This window comes from Corticium candelabrum, chromosome 11, assembly GCF_963422355.1.
Source record: "Corticium candelabrum chromosome 11, ooCorCand1.1, whole genome shotgun sequence".
Taxonomy (NCBI): domain Eukaryota; kingdom Metazoa; phylum Porifera; class Homoscleromorpha; order Homosclerophorida; family Plakinidae; genus Corticium; species Corticium candelabrum.
The window spans coordinates 3,640,201-3,667,235 of record NC_085095.1 but is presented as its reverse complement, the minus strand read 5'-3'; the positions used below and the strand labels follow the sequence as shown (position 1 = coordinate 3,667,235).

Below are 27,035 nucleotides of genomic sequence, written 5' to 3'. Positions count from 1 at the left end.
CGACCATTTTACTGTTATAGTAGAGCCCAATGGCCATGTTTCTTCTAATGATGTTCCACTGCTTCTTGGCCACTATGCCGAAAATCATTTTGTGAGTCTAGATATAGCAATCAATGGTATGTATGACATTATAGAGCTTAATGTCCTGTAATCTACCTATTTCACTCTTTCTGATTAGATGATTCTGCTGCGCAAGGCCTTCCTTACGGGGACCATAATTATGCAAGAACAGATACTGTCCCACCAGGTATGTCAGCAGTTGTTGCAGCTTCAGCAGTTGACTTGTTTGTACATGAGCCTTTTCATTTCACCAGGTACTACCAGGTACGGTGACCATGATTATGTAAGAACAGATACTGTCCCCCCACCAGGTACCACAGCAGTTTTCACAGCTTCCGGAGTTGACTTGTTTTACATCAGCCTTTTCATTTCTAGGGTTACAAATGAATGTCACTAAAATCATAGCAACAACCTGCAGGGAAGACCCAAGAAATATACACTCTGGTAAATACGTCTTTATTTACTCATTATCTACCTTACATTAGTCCACGTTAATTAAATTTATTCACTTGCTGTTGATCAATTTCTTAGTGGCCGTACATCTGTAAAACATTTTGACGTATTATAAACAAGAATATGCAAGCTGCCCTTTGACATTCAGTTGCTGTTTTTGGGTATTCCAGGTAAGAGCAGGACGTGTGACAAAGATGTTGTTGAACTACACTGTGCTACCTGTATATACTTTTCACAATTTATCTGAACTTAACATATCCTGTATGTGAAATATGCCAGACATTCCACCAAAAATGAGAAGACTGCAGCCATTTTACATTTTATCAAGTCATGAGCAGAAAGAAGTAGATCAAATGGTCCTCTCTAGATGATACTGCAATTGGTCATTACTATGTGCATTGATTGGTAATGTGCAATTTACAGATGACTACTGCACTAGACAAAATAGCCGGTGACAGACAACTGTCTGATTCAAACTTTCCAGGTGTGATTACAGTACGTGACTTAGCAAAGCTTCAGCCAAACATATGGCTCAATGACAATGTCAGTTGTTGTAAACGAGCTAGTGAAATGATACATATTGGTAATGTATTAGTATTGACAGCTCATCAATGCAGTAGCATGTTTATGAGAGACGGATGCTTGCCGCAAGGTATTATCTCATTATAACTAATTGCTCGTTACAAACTACAACTCTTTTTTAGGGAAGAAAAGTCAAGAGCTTCAATACCTACTCCTATGTGAAGCTCGACAATCAAGGTCCTGTTGCTGTAAGACAATGGACAATGAAACAGCTGGTGCAGTAAATAGCCATCAAGTAAAATGATTGCAACATTTTCATAAGTGCTTTTATTGATATTCTGCAGATAAATATTTTCCATTATGATGTTCTGTTAATTCCCATGCACATGCCTGTGAAGCAGCATTGGTGTTGTATAGTATGTTTGTTACTAGATGAAATTATTTACAACAGTGTGCAAACAGTGACTTTTTTAGTTTATCGACATAACAGACAGGACAATTAAATACTATGACCCGCTAATGGAAGTGTGTTCAGAAGTCTTTCTAGAGATTAGGTCATGCATACATGTAATACATATATACACATACTGTACATATGAATATGAAAGATACATGTAACATTACTATTCTCCCATTAGAGATTGGTTATCAGATACAGTAACATTGACGAAAGAGAACTATGTTGCTACAGAGTGGACTAACGAAGTTGTGAAAGTATACATATTGCACATTTTATTTTTGGAGATTATCATTTGTTGGCTATAGAATGCTCCACGGCAACAAGACGGTTCAAGCTGTGGTGTCTACTGTCTGATGGTAATAATTTACAGTGTCACTTCTAGAAATTTTGTACATAATTACCCTACGTTTCAGTACACGAGGAATGAAGCACTTGGCATTCACTCTAACAACTTTTGTGAGGTACACAGTGTATAACCGTTATGTAACTCTATAAGTACGCAGCTGTTATGCATGTTTGTTAATATTGTATGATGGATTGTAGAGTGAAATTAATGACATCAGGTGTTGGCTGGCACATAGGCTAATTACACAGTTTGCTGCAAATACAACAGGAAATAAAAGGTACATTGATGTCGACTGTTACTATTCTATTGCACTGGAACTACTAAACTTCCTTTGAAGCCTCAACTTGGAGATAACACCTACTAACATTCAGCCAAGCGCAAAATACTATATTAGTTGGGAAACAACAGAAATTGTAACAGAGACTTTGGAATCAGAGCTCTACGACTATCCCCTGTTGCGACTGTTGCAAACATGGCAATCACTTCAAGCTTGGAGAGCAGAACACGATGATGATACACCAGTAAGTCACAAAAATTCTGTAAACATTATGTTGGGCAGATAGGAATTTGTGAATACTGTAATCAAAATGCCATTTCATCGATTCTTGTTAACAAAGTTTTTGAATTTAGTCTTTGCATAAGCAAAATTACAATTGCAGTGGTAGATGTAGGGGACCAGTAGGCAGTTTGCTCATAGAGCGAGTAATTGATAACATATTTGCTGTTATCTGATTGCAGCTCCAAGAACAAACAGTATCAGTGGGAGCATGCTGGCTCAGCATCCATTTACATGTAGCTTTATGGCTGGATGACAAATGCTTCAACAACAAACCTGCTGTACAAGTAGTTGGTGATTTTGTCCTTGCCACACATGAACTTCACATGGAGTTTATCAACTTCGTCTCCGACAACACGATGCCCGATATATATCTTGTACCGGCAGTAAGTTTGGTCAGGTTTTGGATCAGATAGAAACAACACAGGATGACAACAATACACAAGTATGGAAGATACTACATACCCCTCACCTCATCTGAACTTGACGATCTGTGCACTGGCTTAAAAGAAATGAGGGAGCAGTTGGAACATGGCAAACACATCTTCTAAAATATTGACCCTATCTATACTATAACAGAAATCAGTACAATAATCTGTCACATGTGTTTTGAAATAACTCTCTAAACTAGGAGTCAGTAGGCGACGTTGGTTCTTCTTCGGCATGCCAATATCCGGGAAATGATTATACGGGAATTACGACTCTACCTGCGCTTTGGTCACGAGTTGAAGCAAGTTGACTGGATAATCTGAGTTCATGCACTGACTGACGAAAATAATCAGAAGACGTATTTCTGAAGGGGGCATGTGCCCCCAGTGCCCCCGTCTGGATCCGCCTCTGACCTGTCACGTCCACGATTATGAACTCTAATAGCTGACTTCCCAGTACTGTACACTCTAAAGGCCTTACAGTCTCAGTGGCCCGTAAGTGGGGTCACATGTCATATCATTATGATATTAAGTGTTGTTGGGCATATCTGTGTAATTGACAACATCACTTCCGCGAAACGGACGTTCTCACACATAATCTCAAACCGGCAGCGAAAACGGCGATGAATCCAAGTAGTCGCATACTGTAACGTTTTCTCGAAGTCCTAGAAACTTTACAATGCATGGGACTATGCACGGGCTGGTTTCTTTCGGCGTCTGGAGCAAATTTACGTCATAGCTGACGTGAGCTAACCATTAATCATTAACATAGGTGTTCAGCGGCTCTGACATCGTCATTCGATGTTGTAAAAATTTGAAACCAACTTTCCCGAATGCGCCATAATCTCAACTATATCTAACGCGCCCCATCCGGTGTCTCGCTGTCACATCAGCCGCCGCCAGACCAGACTAAGTCTAACGCGCGTTATATGATCCAAAATTATCGTCTGTGTATGCCGCCGCAATCCTACTGTTGTGCCTGCATTCTGTACAATCAATCGCCTTATCCGGGACCTTGCTGGCACGCCAGACAGATCTCAGCAATCGCAACGCTGTGAACCAAGCGCTGTAGATATATATGCATCGATGGAAGAGCTCCTGTCTTTCTTACACTCTGTACACGTAGTAGTGCATTTAAATGTTTTTTGCAAAGAAATCACGTGACTAAGATGCACGTGACTGGTAAAAGCGCGCGAAGAGGTACTATCTGTTTTCGGTTTTGGCTACCAAGTGAAGCCAGTAGAACGTATTCATGGGTACGTGGATGTATGTATCTTTAAGTGTACAGCAGAACGTAAAACCAACTCTTTTGTCACTATTTCCTAGATCTAGGTGCTAGTAGGTGTGCAGCTGCCAATCACCAGTCTATTGTACAAGACAGTGTAGAACGTTGGGCTGAAGTTACAGTGGGGAAGTGTTTGAAAGATGGGTGTCAACCAAACGCAGTTCCATGTCCCCTGTGCCTACCCAATATTTTCAAGCCCACCAAAAAGGCAAAAGGTGTTTCAACATCTGCTCTACCATCAGAAACACTGTCCAAGTAAGAGGTATGTCGTGCGACTTTACTGACGAGAAATAGAGGGAAGGGGAGCACGATCCCTTCCCTGCATGAGAACATATCAACTTTTGATAGTCTGCCACAGCCAACTCTTCTCCTTCTAATCTGGCTATACAAGACCAGGCAGTTTGATGAATGAAATTAAGTGTATTGGGTCTGAAATTGTAAAAATGAGTTTGCGACGAATTTTGCACCTTTTTATCTACAGGACTAACTGTTCTGCTTTGCCACCTTCAATGTTCTGAAATCAAACAAAACGATGCCAAAGGAAGTCATTTTCGCTGTCCTTTCTGCTCAACTATATGTGGTCGTAAAGACTACTTTAAAACTCATTTGCACCGTTTTCATAAAACAGGTATGACCACATGTACATACATACATTGATATGTACTACTTGCATTAAATGAACACACACACACACACACACACACACACACACACACACACACACACACACTCACACACACACACACACACACACACACACACACACACACACACACACACACACGTCATCTGTATCGTATGTATATCTCATAGACACTGACTGGGCATCAGTTACACTTGGCAGCAGCTTTGATGACATCTTTAGTCATGAAGTCCCCACTTCATGCACTCCAGTTCCAGTCGACTTGTGCTCGCCAAACGTTTTGGAAGTCAATACCCCTGATACTGCTTCTAATGCATGTGACAGTCAATTAGAAAAATCTTCTGACCAGGAACTGTTGTCCCAAGGTTTTGGTCTTCAAACACCATCAGCAACACCATCAGTAAAATCTAAGCCAGCTAATGAACATAAATTTGATGTACAGAAGACACCCATAACTGAGACACGCTGTACCAAACAACAGAACTGGTGGATGGTAATGACCCTCAATATCACTTTAAAATCAAGTCAACTCATAGAGAGAGAAAAGTGAATTGTGACGTGTGCTCTCTTAAATAGCTTGCAAGAAATTTGACACTACACAAACGAGTTATTCATTCTGGCAGAGCCCAAGTATTGATAAGGGTAGGCATAATCGAGCTCTCTGCATTGATGGTACTAGTGGCGTGTACCTTGTGAGCAAGAATCTGAAAGGCCCTGGCCATCCCATACATGTTCAGAAGAGAACGTTTCTTGGAAATGCATTATCAACATGTGAGCTAAGTGACTGCTTAAATGCAAAGCAAGCAGCTGCTAGAAGCCTTTTACCATCATTCGAATGTGATCATATCCTGTCAGTGGCATTTGCTGATAGTTACTCCCTTTCTGTAACGCTAAAGAATGAGAGTCTAACCAATCTTGTCGACCGGCAGCTCATCTCTGAAAGTCAGAAGTCAGCATGTCTGGCACTACGTGCTAAAGCAGAAAAATCAAATTGCCCTGCTGTAGTGAGCACTTTGGGTACACAACTTAAGCCAAGTGGTAGCAGATATGTCTTTTTTTCTGTATTGACTGATTCTGTGCATTATTGGAGTCGCCTAAAGAGAACAGTTGTTTGCTTAGACATACAGAACATGACATGGATCCGTCTTTGCTCTTGTTTTGGTCCAAAGAACTGCATTCATCGATCAGTTGCAAAGTGGATGTTTTATCAGGAGCACTCACATCTCATGTGGCTTGAAAAAGCTTGTGAGTCTGAGGATGGCCTTGATGAGTGTACTAATGACGAGACAACAGACAATGAATGCAACATGTACATGTATCCACCTAGTGGAGGCATGCTGAAAATACTCTTGGACTATGTTTACAACCACAAAAGAATCCCACTTCAGTTAGATTCAAGACTGACATCTAACACTCCAAAGCTGTCACAAGTCATGCTCTCCGAGGTGACATGCAACTTTTGTACTGGTGTAAAATTACAAGGTCCGTTTAACATCAACATCACAACAAAGGGTAAACTGATAGGTCTCGACCAATAAGTAAAGAGTAAGAAAGCTTTGAAATCAATTAGTATACTTGCATGTATTACAATTAATGAAATGCATCTTTGATTATTAGCTGTCAGTGTGTACTGCAAGAAATGCCCTAGCTGTGGCCTCTTCTACAGATATCAGAACTATGTTGACGGTGTACACAATTTTATGACGTCATGTGCACTTTGTTGTTTCTTCAACTGTGTTTCTTTCTCCGTCACAGTTTGCAGGTATGAATAGAAGATAGTAATTGTAAATGTCGAGCACTTTCATCGCGTACTTGTTTATTCAAATAGGCACATACTGTTGTAGACCGTGTTGCCACTGTCATCGAGTCAATGACAGGCTTAAAATTGTCTCACAATACCTTAGTGGATGCGTATTGTCACTTTGAGGCTCCATCTGAGCACACATACGAGTTTTGTTGCATTCACTGTGGATATCATCCACCTATTCTGACAGTTGATGTCAACAGAAAGGCAGTTTTCTCATTGGCAAGTAAGAGCTACAACGTTCATCACTTGAATATTGTTCCTGATTCACATTGAATGTGACATATTTTGTGACAGATCTAATCGTCCGTGAACCATCTCCAGAAAATGACATAGTTGACAGTGAAGCATTTTGGACCAAAGTCGAATACGAAAAACGCTTGCCAGAGGTTTCTATGAAAGTAATGCAAAACATCTGATCCAATTTCAAATCGAGTTGACATTGTTGAGTTAGGTCACAACAATCCATTTATGGTCAAGCCAAACTACACAGGTTGGGCTCCATGGATTGGCCCATTTACTCGTTGTGCCAGCACCGTCTTGAACACAGAATATCGAAAATGTCAGATCAACAGCAACAGTCATAATGAAACAACAGAACATGACTTTTCAATGATCACAGAGGACGAACTTGTTGATCTTCTTGGCAACAGCTCTGTAAGATCAAGAGATCGTTTAGAATGAATATGCTTATGGATTTTTTGTTTTCATAAAGGGAAACAGTGCAGAAGCTTTGCAGGCAAGCAGGTGCTAACGACAAGAGGACAAAGGTGGAATGTATAATACGTTTGCGTGAGAAAATGAATAACCGGAAGGTGCATGATAAAGCGTTTTCAAAAATTTGGGGTGCCTCAGGTTTGTTATTCTAGCACATTGTTCGATTAAACGATATGGTACATATCTGGATAATTGTTGTTGTTGATGTTGTTTTTTGTTGCGGTTGTTGTTAGGAGGCTGGTTGTCAGCCACTTGCCCTCATCAAGTTGTTTATGCCCGGAAGTTTTTACTTTGCGCAGAAAGTCCAAGGGACTATGTTGATGTCCTCGTGTCTATGAAGCATCAACCAACTGTAACCATTGTTGATATGGTTCACATGGTTGTTGCACACGGAAATTCTCGCTTCCCACACATGTTTCATCCATATCATGGAAGGGTAACTGAAGCAACTCCATCAAATATCCAGGCAGCTCAAAACCATTCTTTACTTATACCAATGCCATGGCTACAGCAGACTGTGGCTACTAACAATGAACAGTCAGCAATTACTTTAGACCATAACTATCAAGTGCGTAGTCATCCAAGCACAGGAGTGTCTGCAAAGTATTGGCTATTTGACAAGCTTCATGAGTGAAACACGAAACAGAAAGTAGAAATTCTTCGAAGAATAGAATTTATGCCAGAACTGAATGGCATGATCGGCACTGAAACAGAGGAACAGCTCAACAATGCAATGGGCAGAGACAGATACTTTCTGAATACTATGACTGCTGTTAGACACATTTCTTGTTTCGATCCAATGTGGACTTGAGAAACAATCGACTGCATAGAAGGGCCACTGAACGCTTGAAGCAAACTCTACACTGCTCAACAGATGTCGATTCTCTGGGACGACTGGTGGCTGCAGGTATGTATGTATATTTTACTTGGCATGCTAAGGAAAACGATCACTATAACAACTGTAAATTTGCAAACGTTAAGAGGAAGTGGAGATGCTAATACAAGACTGCGTTGTTTTGCGGTAGTAATCTAAACAAATTCTATAGGCACTTGCCGCAAGTGACAAACAGATGGCAACACTCAACTCCTTTCACAATCACTGTATTTGGATGACAATAACAGTACTGCATTGCTATAGTATGTCATCATTTGTTTGGGTTATATGTCAGTTTAGACATATAATTATACCAATCTGTTTTATCTCATCAATAAGAATTGGGTGAAAGTTTAAATTAGGTGGAGAAGAATAACATCAATAAGCAAATTATACTGAAATTTACATGATCTACAATACTTAAACCTCCACATCAATCTATGTCTTTTTCCTTCAGGGCATTCAAGTGTGGTTACCAATCACTCAGGTAGGGCATGCAAAAACTTGTCTGTTCAAAGATACATTTGATGTGATGATTGTCTAGAAAATCCTAATGGTATTACAATACAACACATGCAGAGCCAGCAGCAATCAAGCCAAGAAACTAGTAAACTCAGAACCTACTCGTGGTGTGCATAATTACTTATTGTTATAATTATGCCAAGGAAATTTGTCTGGAACAGCAGGGGAGCAATCTAAGCAGAATCAACTTTCCTTACACTGTATGTATGTATGTATGTATGTATGTACATATGTATGTATGTATATAAACAAGTATAGAGTGACTATCGGTCACTATAGCAAGTGCATAGTGACTGCTGTTACTAGAGTTTCTTACATCGTAGCAAGTACATATAGTAACTGTTGGTTCTACAGTTACATCGTAGCACATGCATAGTGACTGTACATAACCTGGGCCCTAGAGGCTCTTGTAACAACAAATTTATGTATGTATGTATGTATGTAGGTATAGGTAGGTAGGTATGTATAATGTATGTATGTATGTATGTATGTATATGTATATGTATGTATGGATGTTTGCATTATATGTTACACGAACTCCAATGCCCAGCTTCGCCCGGGTAATAGTTTAATCACACAAATTATTGATTTGCAGACACTGTTTGCTATTAAGATAACGTAATTATCGGCAGTGTGAACCATCATCTAGAGACATCGTCACTTCTCTCCGCTGCAGGGAGTGCATACCATCCGATGTCAGGAACGGGCCGTTTAAATTCGGTGGAGATACCATCCGGTGTCCCGTTGAATGTCGTCAGGAAGACAAATGAAGTTACGTGCAGTTAGTTAGTAATTGGTTCTCCGTCTAGATCTAGACGAAGTCACGGCTCATCTGATCTTGCCCTTTTCGACGTCGTCGGCAAGAAACGACACGATCGACGCCTACCGTCCAACTTCAGGAACGGGCAGTCTAAATTCGCAAGATACTGTAGTGTAAAGATAGGTCTGTGGACACGTCACGTGCAATCTTAGTTGCGAGGTCCCGGATGTTCTGAATGAATTCGAACTTGCTCTTCGCGCTTGTTTCGGCAAGAAACGACACGATCGGCGCTTATCGTCCGACGTCAGGAACGGGCAGTCTAAGTTCGGTGGAGATACGATGCACCGTTCCGGAGATATTCGCGCGCGAGCGGAAGCGAGTGCGATCGGCAGGAAATCGCGTCGTCGTGGGAGAAGTCAGGGAGACGACCACAATCTCACTATCTACCCGAATGAATTCGGGGTACGCCAGCCAAATTCGGCTGAGATCAGACTCGCGGGTTTTGAGAAACGCTCTTAAGGACGGACACACAGACAGACAGACAGATAGATTCCATTCCTGCTTCAGAGAAGTTTGCACTTTCATCTGGCAATTTTGTCTTGGCTGTTTCTCTCAGATTGGGTCCACCTTTGTCTTTAACACCTTGGACCACTAAATGTGAATGTGGAAAGTCACTAGATGTTGAAGGGTACCATTTACTAACATGCAAAATGGGTGGAGGCCCAGTTTGGTCTCACAATTCTGTTGTTTTGTGCTGGTCTGAATGCCTGAGCAGTCTACAATGCCAACATCAAATTGAACCAAAAGATAGATATACAACATCCTACAATAGAGCAGACATTTTTGTGTTTGACTCAACATGTGGGGAAATGTTGAGCTTGATGTGGCTCTTGCTCACCTCTGGAGCCAAGAAATTTCCGAAGTGCAGCAACTACGGATGGAGCTGCAGCAAGAAGAAGAGAAGACATCAAACATAGCAAATATTCTCAAGAGCAGTTGCCTAGAGGTTACACTTCTACCCTTAGTTCACCAGTTTTCGAGCACTTTGGTGGGTGGGGAGAAGAAGCATCAACGTTTCTCAATAAACTTTCCAAACTATATAGAGATGAAGAAGGAAGAAACAATCCCTCAGATTTTTAAACACATTGGAGAAGACGCTTGTCAGTACAACTTCAGCGTTGCAATGCCTCGGTGTTGGCTAGAAAGGTGATCAAAGTAACATATGGACAGAATGCTGACCAGAGTTTAAATGTTGTTCAACGTTAATGCTAATTGTTATTTGTGTAATTGTAATTGTAGTTGTGACACTTGTTGTTCATTAGCTGTTACTTTAGTTTCACCTGCATTAGCTTTGATGTATAAAAATATATGGAAATTTGACAGACAGACAGACAGACAGACAGACACCTCTGCTTTATATATATATATTTGTGTCACTAGATTCAAAAGCAACCAGTTTTCTGTTGAACATTCAGATTGCTTCTATGCAATCATCTTCAGACAATAAAGCAACATGTGACAATAAATAGCTTCTTTCTGAAAGACTACAAGTGTCTGGCCTCAAACTGAGAGTGACAGCACCTTCTGATGGGAACTGCCTCTTTCATGTTGTATCAGCTAGACCATCTTCAAGCAGTAGGAGCCAAACAAAAGTAAAACTACAGGGAACTGCGAGCTCTCACAGTGAAGCACCTTACAGATTCTCCATTTATTGTAAAGCATTTTCATCAGTATTGGAAAGTTGACATTTTAAATTGTTTTGCACAGGATTCAAATGGTCAACCGCTGGACATGAGCCACTTTGTCACTGGTGCGGACTGGTGTCAATATTTGACCACTAAAGGCCAGACTGGTATGCAAGCAGTGCAATCCTATTTCATTCGCTTTTCTTGTTTCGTAGAAACAACTCGAAGACTACAGCTCGAGTCGTTGCTGTTTGTGAAATCTGCATGTCTACAGCAACAATTAATTAAACGCGGCCGCGGCAACGTTGACGTCGGCAGGCTTTAGGCATCCATCTCTTACGCAATCTGTTATGATCGACGTCGTACATAGCGTTTGTGCGCTTGTGTCACAACGGAGACTGAATGCGAACGTACTCGATGTAAAGCAATGCAGAAAACACATGAGATGATTACCCAAACACAGAAAGACGACTCATCTTGTTTCGATGACGTCAGCTCCAAGCCCTTCAATTCCAGTACCAGATCATACCGCTCACTCTGGACTGTCCGCGGTCGCTTTAGACGTAAAAGCATCAAACAGCATCAAGTACGTTCGCATACATTCAGTGCGTTCGCATTCAGTCGCCGTTGTGACACAAGTGCACAACGATAAACGTACGACGTCGAGCCTGTCGACGTCAGCGTTCCCGCGGTCGCATTTAGTTGCTGCTGTAGACATGCAGATTTCACAAACAGCAACGACTCTAGCTGTAGTCTTCGAGTTGTTCTCTACGAAGCAAGAGAAGTTAATGAGATAGGATTGCAATGCTTGCATACCAGACTGGTCTTTAGTGAAGCGTTTAAGAAACTAAATCCGGTCTTTAGATAGCGACATCAAAGGCTGTGACTAGACCCCATTTCGCCCGGAAGGCTGACGCAGCGGAAAGGGGTCTGGCTACGCGAGACTAGTCGTCACAACCTGCAGCACTTACAGAAAACAGTGCTTCTTGGATCTACTTGAATCCTTCACAAAGTCATGTCTTATTTTTAGAAAGTCGTAATGGTCTAAGTACTTCTGAAGAAGGGTTTTTTACCGGTACTTGTAATAGACTTTACAAACCAGACTGATCTGGTTGAGCACAACACATAATAATATTTATTTATTTGAATCGCATCACACACAGTAATGCAGTTCCAACTGGAGGCATAACAACACACGTACAACACACAGCTAAATACAGTAACAACACAATACAAATTGTCTCCCTTCAACCCTTACTACGACATTCCTAACTCTAACTTTTTGTCAACCACATAATATACCAGCAAAAATTGGTTGTATTCTAACAGTATTGACAAAGTTAATATGAGCATGGGAAACGTTCAATATAATTTTGGCCGACCTGCTAATATTCAGGCGCAGGTTTGCCGTTTTCATTGTGGTCGGACTCATGCAGTCGACAAGAATGTGCACCAAGACAAAAGAAATGGTAATTAATTATAATTATGTTAGGTTTAAAGCTTGAATTTTTTGAGAAATATATCAAATCTTGCAAAAAGTGTTTGACAAAAGTTTTTTGGTAAATTTCACCACATCTTAATTGACCAACACTTGGTCCAAAGACAGTTGATAACATATGCTTACCCATTAGGACTGTGAAAGGCTTTGTGGCACTCTTGAAAATTAATACATAGACTCAAGTACCAAAGCTAGCACTGCTGTTCTAATTTCTTGCTCCACTTTGTAAACCAGAGTTCAATGAAGTATGTTAAGACACAGAAAGACTTTAATTAAGATGCTAATGCCCACTAGGAGTCAATTGCTGACAAGAGAACAGAAACATACTCTGAGACACTGAGTGACGTCATTTGTCGAGTTTCGCAAAGTAGTGGTATACGTGTATTTGGATATTATGTATTTTTCAATCTTACATTTTATGCTATCAAGCATTTTTAGGAATTGATATCAATAGTTGTGGTTCCCAAGCTATACGTAGCTACGTAGCCTCAGTGTCAGACCACTTTTTGCAAGTCCAATTCTACCTGGGAAGGCTGAGGCAACTACCTATGGGGATTTGAGGTGTGTGAACCTCCCCAATAGAGTTTGAATTTGACCTCTAAGGCTATAGACGTGTAGGCTCGAGTGTCAAGCCGGTCATCTCCCCTCTGCGGCGGAGAAAGACCGGCTGGAGACATTCGCCACTCAAAGGAAACCGCTGCCTCTCTATCCTCCAATCAGGATTTTACACGTTTGGTTAGTTTTTGTGCATGCTCTTGTATTTACGATAACTGCTGATAGCAATGCCCGTCGCTATTGGCTCTCTACTAATGGCTTTGTAACTGAGTAGTCAATTGCTTTTACCGTCTGATATCACATTTCGTTAGCGTGTGAGCTACACCTGCATGTCATGTTCTCTTTGTCTTCCTTTTCGTACTTGGAGGACTAGGCAGCGCATGCAAAACAACTTCTAGTCCCTCACGGTGTCGTACGTTGCATGCATTGAACGAGTAGACCATCTACAAAGCGTGGTATTTGCACTCAACGCAGGGCGACGTGCAGAGCTATGATTTGCGTACATTGCGGTCGACCTTTGGTTGGCCTCTGTGGTAAACTTTGAGTCTAGCGATCTTAGAACGAGAGACAGACAACGAGAAGAGCTGGAAAGAGTCGACATGTTGTTTGTAGACTTCGATGCACGTGTCGAGAGTACACGTACTTGCGTCAGAGCGAAATTACATTAGCAAAGAGCCAATAGCGACGTGGCATACGAGACATTTTTTATTTCTGCGAGACCTACCACCCCAATATTTTAGCCTAATTAGCCTAAAACAATCGTGATTTGCTAATCCCTTTCACTGCTTTACATGCGTAGATTTGGCAGAAATAATGCGCCCTTTCTCTACCGTTACTACAAACGCATGTGCAGTCAGAATAAAAAATAAAAAATACTAGTTGTACGGTATCCGTAGGCGCCTCGCGTTCGTAAAGGATTGATCATACTGACGTGTGAATAGTTGACTGTAGGTGGCATTCATTGAATCAACTCCTAGAGGTGTTTCTTGGTTGTCACGTACACACAGTCACTAGCTACAATACAAAAGGATGGGGCGACGAAAGTTCATGAAGCGTTTTTGCCGCCGTTTGGTCGCTTGCACGAATCGTTCCTAGACTCATCTGTAGTCGAGCACGGAAACGATTTTTAAGGTAGGTCCTATCATGAAACGTGGTCGTGGGGAGGAGAAATTTGAGATTTGTGTACACACACACACACACACACACACACACACACACACACACACACACACACACACACACAGACACACACACACACACAGACACACACAGACACACACAGACACACACACACACACACACACACACACACACACATACACACACACACACACACACACACACACACACACACACACACACACATACACACACACACACACACACACACACACACACACACACACACAGACACACACACAGACACACACACACACACACACACACACACACACACACACACACACACACACACACACACTCACACACACACACACACCAAAAGCTGGATGGAGACCCATATAGGACCACGCCCATTTCTATTGTGCGACCCGGATTAGCAGCCTCGCTACGCTCGGCAAAAATAAATTGGCGGCTAGAAATTAGTGTGCGCTCTCTTGTCAAACAACTGATTTTCTTTTAGCAAGTGAGTAAAATAGACACAGGCATAAACTGCATCTCAAATTTAATTTTGCAATTCAAGATGTACTAAGTTAGAAGACAAGGAATTTCGACGAAACGAAGCTGGCCTACCAATCCGGGGCTTTGCTAGGCCTACGATTTGGGATCCCGGATATCAGGAAATTAGGTCTATTTCTTTTCCTTCTCGTTCGTGGTCATGGCTGGGAAAATTGTTTCATACGTTTTTAGTAGAGATTTTGTTCGCTACTTATGCAGGTGATATTGGCGTTCATTGTTTGTACCATGTGTGTTACGTGGTTACGTTACCTTTAATTATGACTGTAATCTCTTGCTCTGCCTCTACATAATTTGCCGTCGATGATCACTCGTTCGTCGTCAATTTTAGTACGGTAAGAAATTCTACTTTCCGTTTCTGTCATCTCGTGGCACGTACGTTAATTGATTTTCTTCGCAGCATTTCTGGGGACCAGGTACAGTAGGCCTATTCTACATTTTGATATTCACAGTAGTTGATACTGCAGCTAATCTTCGGCTTTTTAGTGGCAAATTGGGGAATTCCTTTAGCTGCTATTTCAGACATGTCTCGAGATCCTGACATCATCAGTCCCAAGATGACAACAGGCACGACTTTGAATTATTATAGTGATTCATCTTAATTTATTGACAATTGCTCTTAGCTTTGTGCATCTATTCTGCATTGTTTATGCGGTTTGCATGGAAAGTTATTCCTCGAAACTACCTTCTCTTTGCTTGTCATTTTACAAATGAAGGTGCCCAATTGACTCAGCTTGGACGATGGGGAAAGTATGTCCTCCTTGTGGCATCAACTCTTGCTGTCTAACTAATCATCTGCACATTGCAGGTGGCATCTAGCTGGTGGCAACAGCAAGAAGAACAGTACCCTTGAACAAGAATAGGAACAATCATATTCGAAATGAACAGAAGTGTATTTTATGTTGTATGGTCTGTGATGGGCAATGTCTGTAAGCTAATAGGACTACTGTATGGTAATTTGACTGTTTTGATTTACTTGTGAAACTGCAAAGTTTGTCATTACAAATGAATTTGCCAACGTTACCATAGAGGTAATTGACTAAAGTAACTGACGTATTATTTATAGCAAATTACTATTTCTTCCTTATGGTGGCTAGACAATCATACTGGTGTTTCTTTTCCTTGTCGCCCAAAGAGGCATATAGAGATTAGAACGGTGGAGTTAAATGGAATGTTGTCTTGAAAAGGACAATTGGATATTGATGTTTTAATTGGTTGCTTTAGAGGCTCTAGATGATCATAGTCATCTGCACAGTTTGTTTTGTCTCGGTCTAGTGTCGAATAGTGTGCTTTGTCTGACTGGATTTCACTCACACTCAATTCATCAAGTTGTGTTCTCCAATTGAAATGATTGTATGTTTCATTGGTCTTTGGGTATTCGTTCCAATTCAGATGATCATAATTATCACTTGACTGCTTTTTGCTTGACTTGGTGCTATGCTCTCTATTTCTCTCAGGGCCAATTGATACAGTTTCATATCCTCCATCACTAGTACCAATGATTCTGAACTGAACAGTATCAGTGTGAGTGTTGTGAGGAGCTTGAACATGAGAGTACAAGTGGTCATCTGTCTGGGTTCCAGGTGTGGTAGGCAGGTCTGTATAGGGTCTCCTTTTATTGGCAGGAAGTAACCGGAGGTACCCTGGTCTCTGGCGCTTACTTGGTGTGATGTTTTCACTGCTACATTGACGTCGGCGGCGACGCAAACAGCAACACAGCAGTTTGCGATTACGAGCCGTCTGTGTGGTTGCAGACTTACGTAGGGTAGTTGTGTGTTGAGATTCATGATCACCTTGGGGTAACTGTAAACGTTCGACTTCCTCAGCGTCATTGTCCAGGTTCTGAGTCTCTGCCACCGATTCGTTCGACCCGCTATTTAGAACCGTTCGAAGGACAGGCCAGCGTGTTCTCGACGCATTGAAATTACTTGACCGTGCCAGCGCTGTCCGAGAGTCGGTTCTCTGCAGCTGCTCGTCACAGAATGATTCAGGTCGACCATTACTGCGAATTGTTTCTCTTTCAGTCATTGCGAAATGAGGTGGACGCTTGTTGCTTCTGAAGGCGTAGACGAAGATTGAGGCAGAGCAATAGTTTCTTGAAATTGGTACACGACCGACGTCGACTGTGACGAGATGTAAAAGAGACGTCCGTGAGTTCTATAGTTCACTGCTTTGTCAAAACTTCTTGATCGCTATTACCCGTACTATTTAATCATGCCATGCATATGGCTACGACCTTCGAATACCAGAGCTAAAAGTAGACACCCTACGTACCGGAAAAAGCGTGCCATTAATCGCTTTGCGCGCTCTCTGGTCTGGAAGTTCGAGGCTACCGGGCGCGCAAGAGGGCCTGGGTACGAGGCTACCCAAGTATGTGCCTCTAGACTGTATGTACTGTACAGTAGGCGGTGTAAGTCACGAGCGCGCGCTAAGCAATACGCACCTTTTTCATCAAGCCGTTGTGAACGTTCTAGATGGTTTCTTGAGTGCAGAGTACCTGGTAAAGACTTCAGTATCGATAAGAGTTCTTCTGTTGAAGTTGTAGTCTTAATCGTGATTGTATTTACATTTGCGTACGAGACCCTTTTGGTCGAGTTTCTTCCTGTTTGCGGGTGAGTATGATTTGCTGACAGTCTTGGTCATGTAGTTAAGTGGCATTGAAGTCATAAAGTCTTGGTTACCCCTAAAGACTATTTTGCGTTGGCAGGCAATAGTCTGATGAAGTTGCCACTCCCACGTCGTCAAGAAACACAGAACCCTCCACGTTATTTGCAATCTGAACGGGATGTTTGCAATCCGTAATTTACAGTGCTATATGAAGGTAGACTTAGCTTGTAAAACAAACTGTTGTCACACAACTACGTATGAACAGCTGTTGGAAATTGTCTGTTATGCATGTGTGACCTAGCTGTTGGATGCCAAGTGGATGACGTCAACTATCTACCTACTCATTAGGATGTAGGCTTGCAATGTACGCAAAGTGGGTTAAATAAGTGTACGGGAATCATATGTATTTTAGAAGTGTAGCTGCATCGTGTCTGAACATCCAAGCTCCAGCCCTGGGTAATTGAAACAATACAAATGCAAACTTCCAACCTTCACCTGGTCAGACTCCAGTTTGTCCAGAGAAGATGTCAGCTATAGCACGTTGTCAACCAGTAACAAACAAAGACAGCACTACTTTCCATATTGACTGAGCACTTAATTGTCCTCTAGTGGTTGGCCAGTAGCTAAGCAAGGCAGTGCAATTTGGTCAGGTTCGGCTGATCATCTAGCTAAACATCTGAGGTACACTTCATACACATCACACTAGTAGTAATATAAAACACAATCTTGTGGTAACACAATATCTTCAACATAATATTACCATACAAGTGTCTTTATATGCAGGAGGATCTTGTCACTAGCCAATCATTTCAAATCTTTAAAGAAGCTATTTGTCATCTACTGAAGCAGCCAGTGCACTAAAATTCATAACATTAGAACTTCTGTGTCTCAAGCTTGTCAAACAGATCCACATGGAAAATCTGACAGTGTGAGATGGTGAAGTGAGGAAGCTTCTTCAGAGGGTGCTCCGCCATGCTATATAGTCGTGGCTCATGGTCGGTGTGAAATCTGTTTGTTCTATTCTCGGTACTTTGCTGTCCAGTGTAATGTGTACGTAGAGTCATAGTGTGTAGCAGGGTATAATATGAAAGATCAGACTATAGTCTGAATTATTTTCTCTGGATAAATAAATAAATAATTAACATATCAGCAGCAGCACCACCACCACCATAATCATCATCATTGATCATCATTGATAGTTCTCAAACTGATGACCTAAACTGTTCAATTCAGTCGCTATTTCGATTACTTTCAGTAATTGAACAGGTCAAACATCTACTAATACTACAACTATTCACAGACACACAATTAATCATGTATTTGACAGGTTCAAATTGTTGACAATTTCTGTACTCATGTCGCAGAAGAACTGGGAGGCTAATACTATTAATGAAAACCTTTTTGCTTTTATTCCTATAGCAGCATCCAAGCAATGTGAAATTTCGAAGCTGCTGGAAGATCTAACACATAAAATATCAAGGATGCTAAAATAACTCCTAATGAAGTAGGAGTAACCAGAATACCTCTTGACAGAATGCCCTATATATATATATATATATATATATATATATATATATATATATATATATATATATATATATAGACATGGGCATAATTATGGAGCCACCCCCCATATCAGCTGAGGCATGGAGATCAAAAGAACACTGAAGATTTGTGAATACACCTGCTGACCCGCTGATTCTACATCAAATCATGCTATTTGGGTATTTATATTGTTTTGATTGGACGTTTTGACAACCAATAGCAACAAAACGATCAAGAGAATGACCAGACTAACCACCGCCGCCATGCATCACCATGTCCAACCCGCGTCCATGTTGTGATGTCACAAGAGTAGACTCACAATATTCAAGTAAACTGAAACGTGTAGTCTCTATTTAATCTTTGAGTATGTCTTCTGACATAAACAAAGTCATTTTATTGTTTAGAAGCTTTTTGAAAACGATTTTGATTATTAATTTTTAAATTTACTGGTTGAACTGACAGCATGCAAGAAGCAGTCGTGTATCGATCTCCACGGCGAGGATTGACTATCCGGGGAATGACGAAGGCGGGGAGAGACTGGCTCGAGTCTACAGAAAACCATCTAGAACGTTCACAACGGCTTGATATGAAAAAGACTACCAATGTACGCATTTTGTTGCTGTAGTCGCCCGCGCAAGTATGTTCTCTGCAGGCGAAACCATACATACTACAATTCAAGAACTCTAAAGGTAGAGGTTGCACAGTTCACTCTGCACATAAATATTCAAGCTAGCACATTTCTCCCGCCTCGCGTATCCAGGGCGTTTTTGCATTGAAATGAAGGCATTCGATGAAGCCTGGTGTCTGCCGTGTGTGCTTCTGCTTTGTTCATGCGACTCGGACATAAAGTCTGCGACTCTTCCAGGTCATCTAAAGCCACTAGGGTCGCAGGGCCCCGCTCTTACAGTCGAGGAAATGTTGAATTTTCCGAATGGTCGAACTTTTCATTGGTACACTAAAGAGTCTCAACCGTTCGTAGTAAAAGGGGGATGTAAGGACTCTCTAGCTTATGATCGGTGGACCGACGAGTACTTGCGATCAAAAGAGGGCGTGAACAGAGAGATTGTGACAGTAGAGTTTGGGAAGACGGAGATTCGGACGGAAAGTAGAAGATACTACACAATGAAGGAATTTCTGAAGGTTTACAAGATAAAGGATATCAATTTGGTAACTACAGTGCCGAAGTACATTAGGTGGGACATCTAGAAGCTGGAACAATTCCTGTCTGTTGTTGTCTACTAAACTACGTTTGAGTTATAATTGCTAAGTTTTGTACAGTACGGTAGAGATTATTACGGACATACAAGCGACAGACAACAGACGGGATGGATAGCCAGATATATACATTGCATTCTTTTATCACATTGTGCTTTGAAATGCATGTTTAGAGCAATGAACTGTAAGATATCAAATATACTTTGTCTTCAATATTTCGTAAAATAGTGCTTCATGGGCCTGTACTTTTAACGTGCTGGAGTATGGGGCATTATTCAAGCTTCTGCATGTGTCTGTGACTTTTCTGTGTTTGTGTCTCTAGATAAAGGAGAGCTGCGTGTGTGTGTGTGTGTGTGTGTGTGTGTGTGTGTGTGTGTGTGTGTGTGTGTCTGTCTGTCTGTCTGTCTGTCTGTCTGTCTGTCTGCCTGTCTGTCAAAGGTATTATATTCTTCAAATGATTGAACATTACAACGACGACAAGCTAACAAACATATAGCAGGACTGTCTGTCTGTCTGTCTGTCTGTCTGTCTGTCTGTGTGGGTGTGGGTGGGTGGGTGGGTGTGTGTGTTTGTGTGTGTGTGTGTGTGTGTGTGTGTGTGTGTGTGTGTGTGTGTGTGTGTGTGTGTGTGTGTGTGTGTGTGTGTGTGTGTGTGTGTGTGTGTGTGTGTGTGTGTGTAGTGAATATCTAGTGTGCAGTGCAGTTTTTGTCCATGTGTCATGTATAGTGGTGCTTGATAGTTTGTGAACCTCCTTTACAAGTTTTTGTTTCATTTGTATCTATACCTAGAAGTGCTACAGAAATGATTTTGTTTTAATTACACCATGAAAGAAAAATGACTTCTGAAGTGCTCTTGTAAGGATTAGAAAATTGGTCAAACGGAGAGAACAAAGTTAGCAAAAGTTTGTGAACCCGTAATGAAATTCTATTTAGTTTGTCTTAGCAATTGTATCCAATTTGGCACTAATTTTGTCCCACACGTTTCCTTATAGCAATAATAGATGTTGAACGAACGCAATTCTTGCCGAACATACTTGCTGTTATGAACGATCTTAAGTATGCTATGAAAGAACAAGTTAGTGAGAGGCTCAGACAGATGATATCGAGTGTGACCACAACAAGGAGGGATACAAGAAGATATCTAAGCGTCTGGACATCCATCAGTCAACAACTTATCAAGTGGTGCACAAGTGGTGAGCATTAAAAATGTCTTGAACGCTCCTTTGTGCTAGCTGACTGGCTAAGATGATTCAGACACTTACTACAGCATCGTCCGAGAAGTCAGGAACAACCCGTGAATGACATACAAGATTCTTCAGGATTTGTTGAAAGTGTCCAGAGTTGATGTTGTTCTACAGTTCACAAAAGTTTGAAGAAAACTGGCTTGTGTGAAAGAGTAGCAAGTAGGAAACTGCTTATCTCAACAAATCATCGACATGTGCGATTAAAGTATGCCAAAGAGCACTTTGACAGACTTATTCAGTTTTTTGGGACACAGTTTTATGGACGGATGAAACAAAGATTGAGCTGTTTGGTCGCAATTGCTAAAAGTATGTTTGACGAGGAAAGACCACAGATTTTCACGAGAAGAACATCATATCTACTGTGAAACACAGTGGTGGTAATGTACCACAATGCTGTGTGACTGTTTTACTGCATCTGGCACAGGAAGGCTTGTTAAAGAAAGAATGAATTTGTTTCAGTATCAAGAAATTCTCTAAGCGAATATCAGTGTCGCACTTCATCAACTTCGACTGGAACAGATGAACATTTTTAACATGACACCAACCCTACCCATAACAGCAAAACAACTAAATCTTGGTTTGAGAAGCATCATTAGGGTTTTAGAATAGCCCAGCCAAAGTCCTGATATCAACCCAATTGAAATGCTATGGGATGACCTAAAAACTGTAAATTTTTGCCACTAGACAGTCTTGAAAAGTTTGAGGACATTTGCTATGGAAGAATGGGAAGAACATTGTCAGAGCCTTGTACAATTGTACAGATGTAATATTGACACATCCAAAGGTAGACATAACAACTACTAGAGAAAGTTTACAAACTTTTGCTAACTTTATTATATTTTGGGTTTGACTGATTTTCTGTAGCACGTCTCAGGAAACATACAAATGAAAGTTTAGGAAAGTAATAAATAAGAACTTGTATTGGGTGTTCACAAACTTTCAAGCACCACTGTATGTACTAGATGTAATGGACACATAGATTAGCTATTGCTGTGGTGCTATAGTTCATTTATGAAAACATGTATAGACAGACAGTCAATTAAACAGACATATATCAGTGTAAGAACTCAGTGACATATTTATAGAACATGCGATCTAACAGATGTACATGAATAATTGAATAAGTGTGGGAATTTTAAGTCTTGCAATTGGTGAGTTGAACAGTGTTTAAAGTTTTGTGTAATTATATCTTGGTGCATAGAATACTACTACATTTGATGGTAATTTGGTGCTGCCTTTAGGCAAGATGTCTCATTGCCTTACTCTTTAAGTTGTGGTGGATATCAAACTCAATTAGTTGACGCTGTAAGTTAGAAGTAAATTCTAAACATTGTGCATTTGGTACCCATTTTAATGTGGCCAGGTGATGTTGTTCAGTAGTGGAGATACTAAGTCTCTTCTTCATCAAGATGATGCTGACAGCATTCGCTGTTTATTTGCTGGAACTAACGATATCTATTTAATTGAATATCCAAAGTACAAAGACAAGGTAACTGCTAGATCATCTCTTTGCACTGTGTACCATGCCATTTGTGTGCATGTGCATGTGCGTGTGTGTGTTCTCCTCAACACTGGACAGTCTTCTCTCAAACATCCCTAAAGATAATAAAGTTGTCATTTTTGGTAATTTTAATGTGAGGGTAGGAAGAGAGCACAAACTCTGGAAAGGGACAATCGGTAAGGTTGGTGTAGGAAACTGCAACTCGAAAGGTACAGTCTTGCTGACTATGTGTGACAAACACCAGCTCATAATAACCAACACTCTTTTTGCCAGAAAAATATATTCAAGACTACTTGGCAATATCCTAGATTGAACATTGGCATCTCATTGATTATGTTATCGATCAGGCACGTGACCAACAAGAAGCCTTATTACCAAAGCAATCACTAGCACAGATGACTACTGGACTGACCACTGGCTTGTTTGCTTTATTCTTTCTCTAAATGTTTGTCGAAGGAGGCAAAAGATGGCGAAACCAGTGAGGAGGAGACTCAGTGTTGACAAACTGAAAAGATCTCGAGATGTGTGAACAACTGCAGCGTTCCCTCCACCACAATCTTCTGTCTGTTCAAGGTGATAACTTGACAACATACTGGGACGAACTGAAAGCAGCCATTCTTTCAAGCAGTGAAGACTCCGTAAGTTACAGCACCAGAAAGCACCAGGACGAGAAAGTTTAATTATAACAGTACTACGATTAGATACCTTATACAAGAAAAGATGAAGGCCTTCTGTGCCTGACAAAGTGACCCAACCAACGAGGACAAACAGAAAGCCCATCAGACCATCAAAGCTGAATATCAAGGCAAATATGCCGGATTAAAGACAAATGGTGGGATTAAAGACAAATAGGCATGACACAGTCACAGAATTTTGGTGCCACCAAGGCAGTCTTAAATTAGTCTGTCTTTGGCAGGCGGGCATGATATATGTGTGGAAGATAAAGGTGGCACTCTCCTGAAGGATTCAGTGAGTATTCAGGCTCTTGGTGGTGACAGAATACCAGCAGAGATTGTAAACATGGAGGAGAAGAACTCACTTGCTACTTTCATCATCTCATTTTACTCATTTGGCAGAGAGAAGAAATAACCCAGACCTAAGAGGTGTGGAAACTATTAGAATTTTTAAGAAAGGAGGAGAAATCACATTGTAGCAATTTGTCATGGAATTTCCTCCTTGCTGTTGCTGGTAAGATCATTGCTTGAATTCTGACTAGTCGTCTACACCCTTACGGAGAAGAATTTCTTCTCGAGTCTCAGAGCAAACAGAGAAATGATTGACATGGTTTTTATGGCCTGCCAGCTGCAGGATAAGTGTTGGAAACAATACCAGCCGCTTTACTTATAGGTATATAATTAGCCTTCAGAGACCTGACAGAAGCCTTTGACTCAGTAAACCAAGAAGCTTTGTAGCAGATCTTGGCAAAGTATGAATGTTCTGAAAAGTTTGTGTCATCTGAGACGTCCCCATGATCACATATTTGTAAAAGTTATCAGTGACACCAGTGATAGTGAGCTTTTTTAGGTGCAGACTGACAGAAAGCAAGACTGTGTGAGTCCACTAATTCTGTTTTCTATATTTATATCAACTAGTATCTTCACCTAATACGGAATAGAACTTTTAGAAGGGGTGGAGGTTGTTTATGGGATGGATGGAGGTCTCTTCAATCTGAGCAGGCTTTAAGCAAAACCCAAGACTAATACTATGTCTGTGATGGAAGTTCAGTGTGCTGATGATATTGTATACTGTAAATCTAGAAATTTCATAGTCATAAATTTTAGTACTGTCCATGAAGTAGTACACATGTTATTTTCATATGGGACATCGGTACTGTACTGTAGCCAAATTCAAGTGTATCTATGTATAGATTTTAGTATTTGTATTATTTTAGTATAACCAGGTATCTGTACGAAAATAACTAAAATTTCATGAGTACGAGAATTTCTGGATTTACAGTGTGTGCCTGAATGACGATTATCTCTCAAGTCATTTTGATGCCTTTGACTACACGTGTTGGAAACTTGGCCTCTCCACCAAGGTAAAGAAGACGGAGATTCTCTACCAGCCAGTTTTTGGTCAAGGACCAAACTACCTTTACTTGGAGATCGACAACAGGGCTGTCCTAAAGAATGTTTAGAGTTTCCACTATCTGGACAATTTCCTCTTGGCAAGGCTGATATTGATGCTGAAATTAAACACCGTCATCAAACTGCCAGCTATCCTTTTGCAATTGGTAGCTTGCAGGATAGAGTTTTTGATGAGAGTGGTATAAGAACTACCAGAAATATTGGTACAAAGCAGTGGTTTTGCCTTCTCTCCGGTGTGGCTTGGAGTCTGGAATGTCTATAGATGACATCTCAAAATTCTTGGAAAGTACCATCAATGCTGCTTCTGCCTTATCCTGGTGTCAACTGGCAAGATTGACAAACTAATAACAACATCTTGAAGTAAGCCAACTGTTCGAATATTGATGCCATGATAGTGCTAAGCTCTCTTTGCTGGTTGGGGCATGTCTCTCAAAGCAGGTCTTTTACGGTCAACTGGGTTTAGGAGCAATGGTGTAAGGGGCCAAAGGAAGCATTTTAAGAACAACCTTAGAGCCCCTTTCAAGTTGTGTAACATCAGTGTACTGGGTAAGTAACCTAGCCAGCAATAGACCTGGTTGGTGAAAGATTATTTGTGAAGGTGCAGCTTACTTTCAACAGGGGAGACGCAGCAAGGATGAGCAACCCTTACACCAGTTACTGACCATGTCTGTAACGTTTGTGGTATACTGTGCACGTCTTGCATCAGACTGGTCAGCCACTTTAGAGTGCACAAGAACTGATCTGTCTCCTAGTGGACAGTTGTACTTTTAGTATATGAGTGATTTCTTTGATTAGGTTAGATTTGATTGTGTGTGTGTGTGTGTGTGTGTGTGTGTGTGTGTGTGTGTGTGTGTGCGTGCGTGTACAAAACTGAGAGTCTTTAGGTCACTAGTGATGCCAGTTTTACTATATGGTCAAAGATTGCAGTGGCTTGGTCATTTACAACGGATGAACGTCTGTCATCCACAAAAGTTGTTGCTGAGAAGCAAGTTGCATAATGTGAAACGCCCTCAGCATGGTGCAAAGAACAGGTGGATTGTTACCATTCAATGAGACCTGGTGTCATTGAATATTGACCCGTCACAAGCCAATGACTGCTCCTCTTGGCGAAAACTTCTGCGATGCTTAAGCCCATACTGGGTATGGCGGAATTCCAGGTTCCAGGTGTGTGTGTGGTGGGGCGGTGGAGCAGATGGTAGAGCGGTGGAGCAGATGGTAGAGCGTTGGTGATGACATCCGGGATCTTGTATTCCGTGATGAGGGTTGAAGGTTCGATCCTGGTGGAGGTGACACTGTCGCAGTTTCCTTGAGCAAGAAACTCACCCACACTTGCTTCTCTCAACTCAAGAGTATCAATGAGTACCTGGTCATTGCCTGGGGTGGACAAGACCGCTGGCTTGGCAGCAACATCATGCAGCAGACGGGTACGTGTGGGCCTTGGTGTCCAGTCCCAGAGCTGCGCCATTGTCAGTGCCCCTGGATGACTCTGGCCAAGCTCCAGGTGGATTGTAGCGCTGGCCCCAAGACTCCACTTAGCGAATGGAGGCCCTGTCTCTAGAGGCAGGGGGATCTATCTCCGCAACTGACCTCAAGGTCGACGTCGAAAGACGTGGAGGGCTGAACGTTTGTCCATTGTGTGTGTGTGTGTGTGTGTGTGTGTGTGTGTGTGTGTGTGTGTGTGTGTGTGTGTGTGTGTGTGTGTGTGTGTGTGTGTGTGTGTGTGTGTGTGTGTGTGTGTGTGTGTGTGTGTGTGTGTGTGTGTGTGTGTAAACATGTGTCTACCTGAATGCTCAGTTGCTGTTTATGAGATAACCTCATTGTGCTTAGTAACAGTAACACAGTAGGCTGCCATTTATTTCAGCAGGTTGGGACAGGAGGATATTTGGATAAGTGATTTGATTTGGTAATTGGGATGAAGCATTATGACTAGAGGTGGCTATCATTACTTATGTAGCATATACAGTAGATATCTGC

The 27,035-nt window shown here is 41.4% G+C and overlaps 5 protein-coding genes and 1 long non-coding RNA gene across 6 annotated transcripts; 5 read left to right on the top strand and 1 right to left on the bottom strand.

Annotated features, from left to right (window-relative positions):
• The first annotated feature begins 2 nt into the window (after nucleotides 1–2).
• LOC134187451 (uncharacterized) lies at nucleotides 3–1,039 on the top strand. The gene is made up of 6 exons (XR_009971111.1): nucleotides 3–116; nucleotides 179–247; nucleotides 315–371; nucleotides 436–683; nucleotides 793–869; nucleotides 937–1,039. It is a non-coding gene; the product is annotated as an uncharacterized LOC134187451 (long non-coding RNA).
• Nucleotides 1,040–1,262: 223 nt separating this feature from the next.
• Nucleotides 1,263–3,358, top strand: LOC134187066 (uncharacterized). Its single transcript, XM_062655183.1, has 7 exons — nucleotides 1,263–1,283; nucleotides 1,674–1,749; nucleotides 1,801–1,851; nucleotides 1,909–1,956; nucleotides 2,039–2,118; nucleotides 2,179–2,362; nucleotides 2,580–3,358. Exons 3-7 carry the CDS (start codon nucleotides 1,849–1,851, stop codon nucleotides 2,811–2,813), a joined length of 549 nt encoding a protein of 182 aa, XP_062511167.1. The 5' UTR covers nucleotides 1,263–1,283; nucleotides 1,674–1,749; nucleotides 1,801–1,848; the 3' UTR covers nucleotides 2,814–3,358.
• Nucleotides 2,826–7,908, top strand: LOC134187130 (uncharacterized). Its single transcript, XM_062655249.1, has 8 exons — nucleotides 2,826–2,931; nucleotides 5,330–6,265; nucleotides 6,598–6,783; nucleotides 6,855–6,958; nucleotides 7,038–7,214; nucleotides 7,273–7,304; nucleotides 7,413–7,450; nucleotides 7,508–7,908. The coding sequence occupies exons 1-8, from the start codon at nucleotides 2,826–2,828 to the stop codon at nucleotides 7,906–7,908; spliced, it is 1,980 nt and encodes a 659-aa protein (XP_062511233.1).
• A 7,269-nt stretch (nucleotides 7,909–15,177) lies between these two features.
• Nucleotides 15,178–15,911, top strand: LOC134186675 (uncharacterized). Its single transcript, XM_062654688.1, has 5 exons — nucleotides 15,178–15,198; nucleotides 15,264–15,279; nucleotides 15,350–15,430; nucleotides 15,487–15,613; nucleotides 15,672–15,911. Exons 3-5 carry the CDS (start codon nucleotides 15,388–15,390, stop codon nucleotides 15,724–15,726), a joined length of 225 nt encoding a protein of 74 aa, XP_062510672.1. The 5' UTR covers nucleotides 15,178–15,198; nucleotides 15,264–15,279; nucleotides 15,350–15,387; the 3' UTR covers nucleotides 15,727–15,911.
• A 53-nt stretch (nucleotides 15,912–15,964) lies between these two features.
• On the bottom strand, nucleotides 15,965–16,891 carry LOC134187129 (uncharacterized). The gene has a single exon (XM_062655248.1). It carries the CDS (start codon nucleotides 16,889–16,891, stop codon nucleotides 15,965–15,967), a length of 927 nt encoding a protein of 308 aa, XP_062511232.1.
• A 2,901-nt stretch (nucleotides 16,892–19,792) lies between these two features.
• LOC134187128 (uncharacterized) lies at nucleotides 19,793–20,221 on the top strand. Its single transcript, XM_062655247.1, has one exon. The coding sequence runs from the start codon at nucleotides 19,793–19,795 to the stop codon at nucleotides 20,219–20,221; it is 429 nt and encodes a 142-aa protein (XP_062511231.1).
• Nucleotides 20,222–27,035: the final 6,814 nt, after the last annotated feature.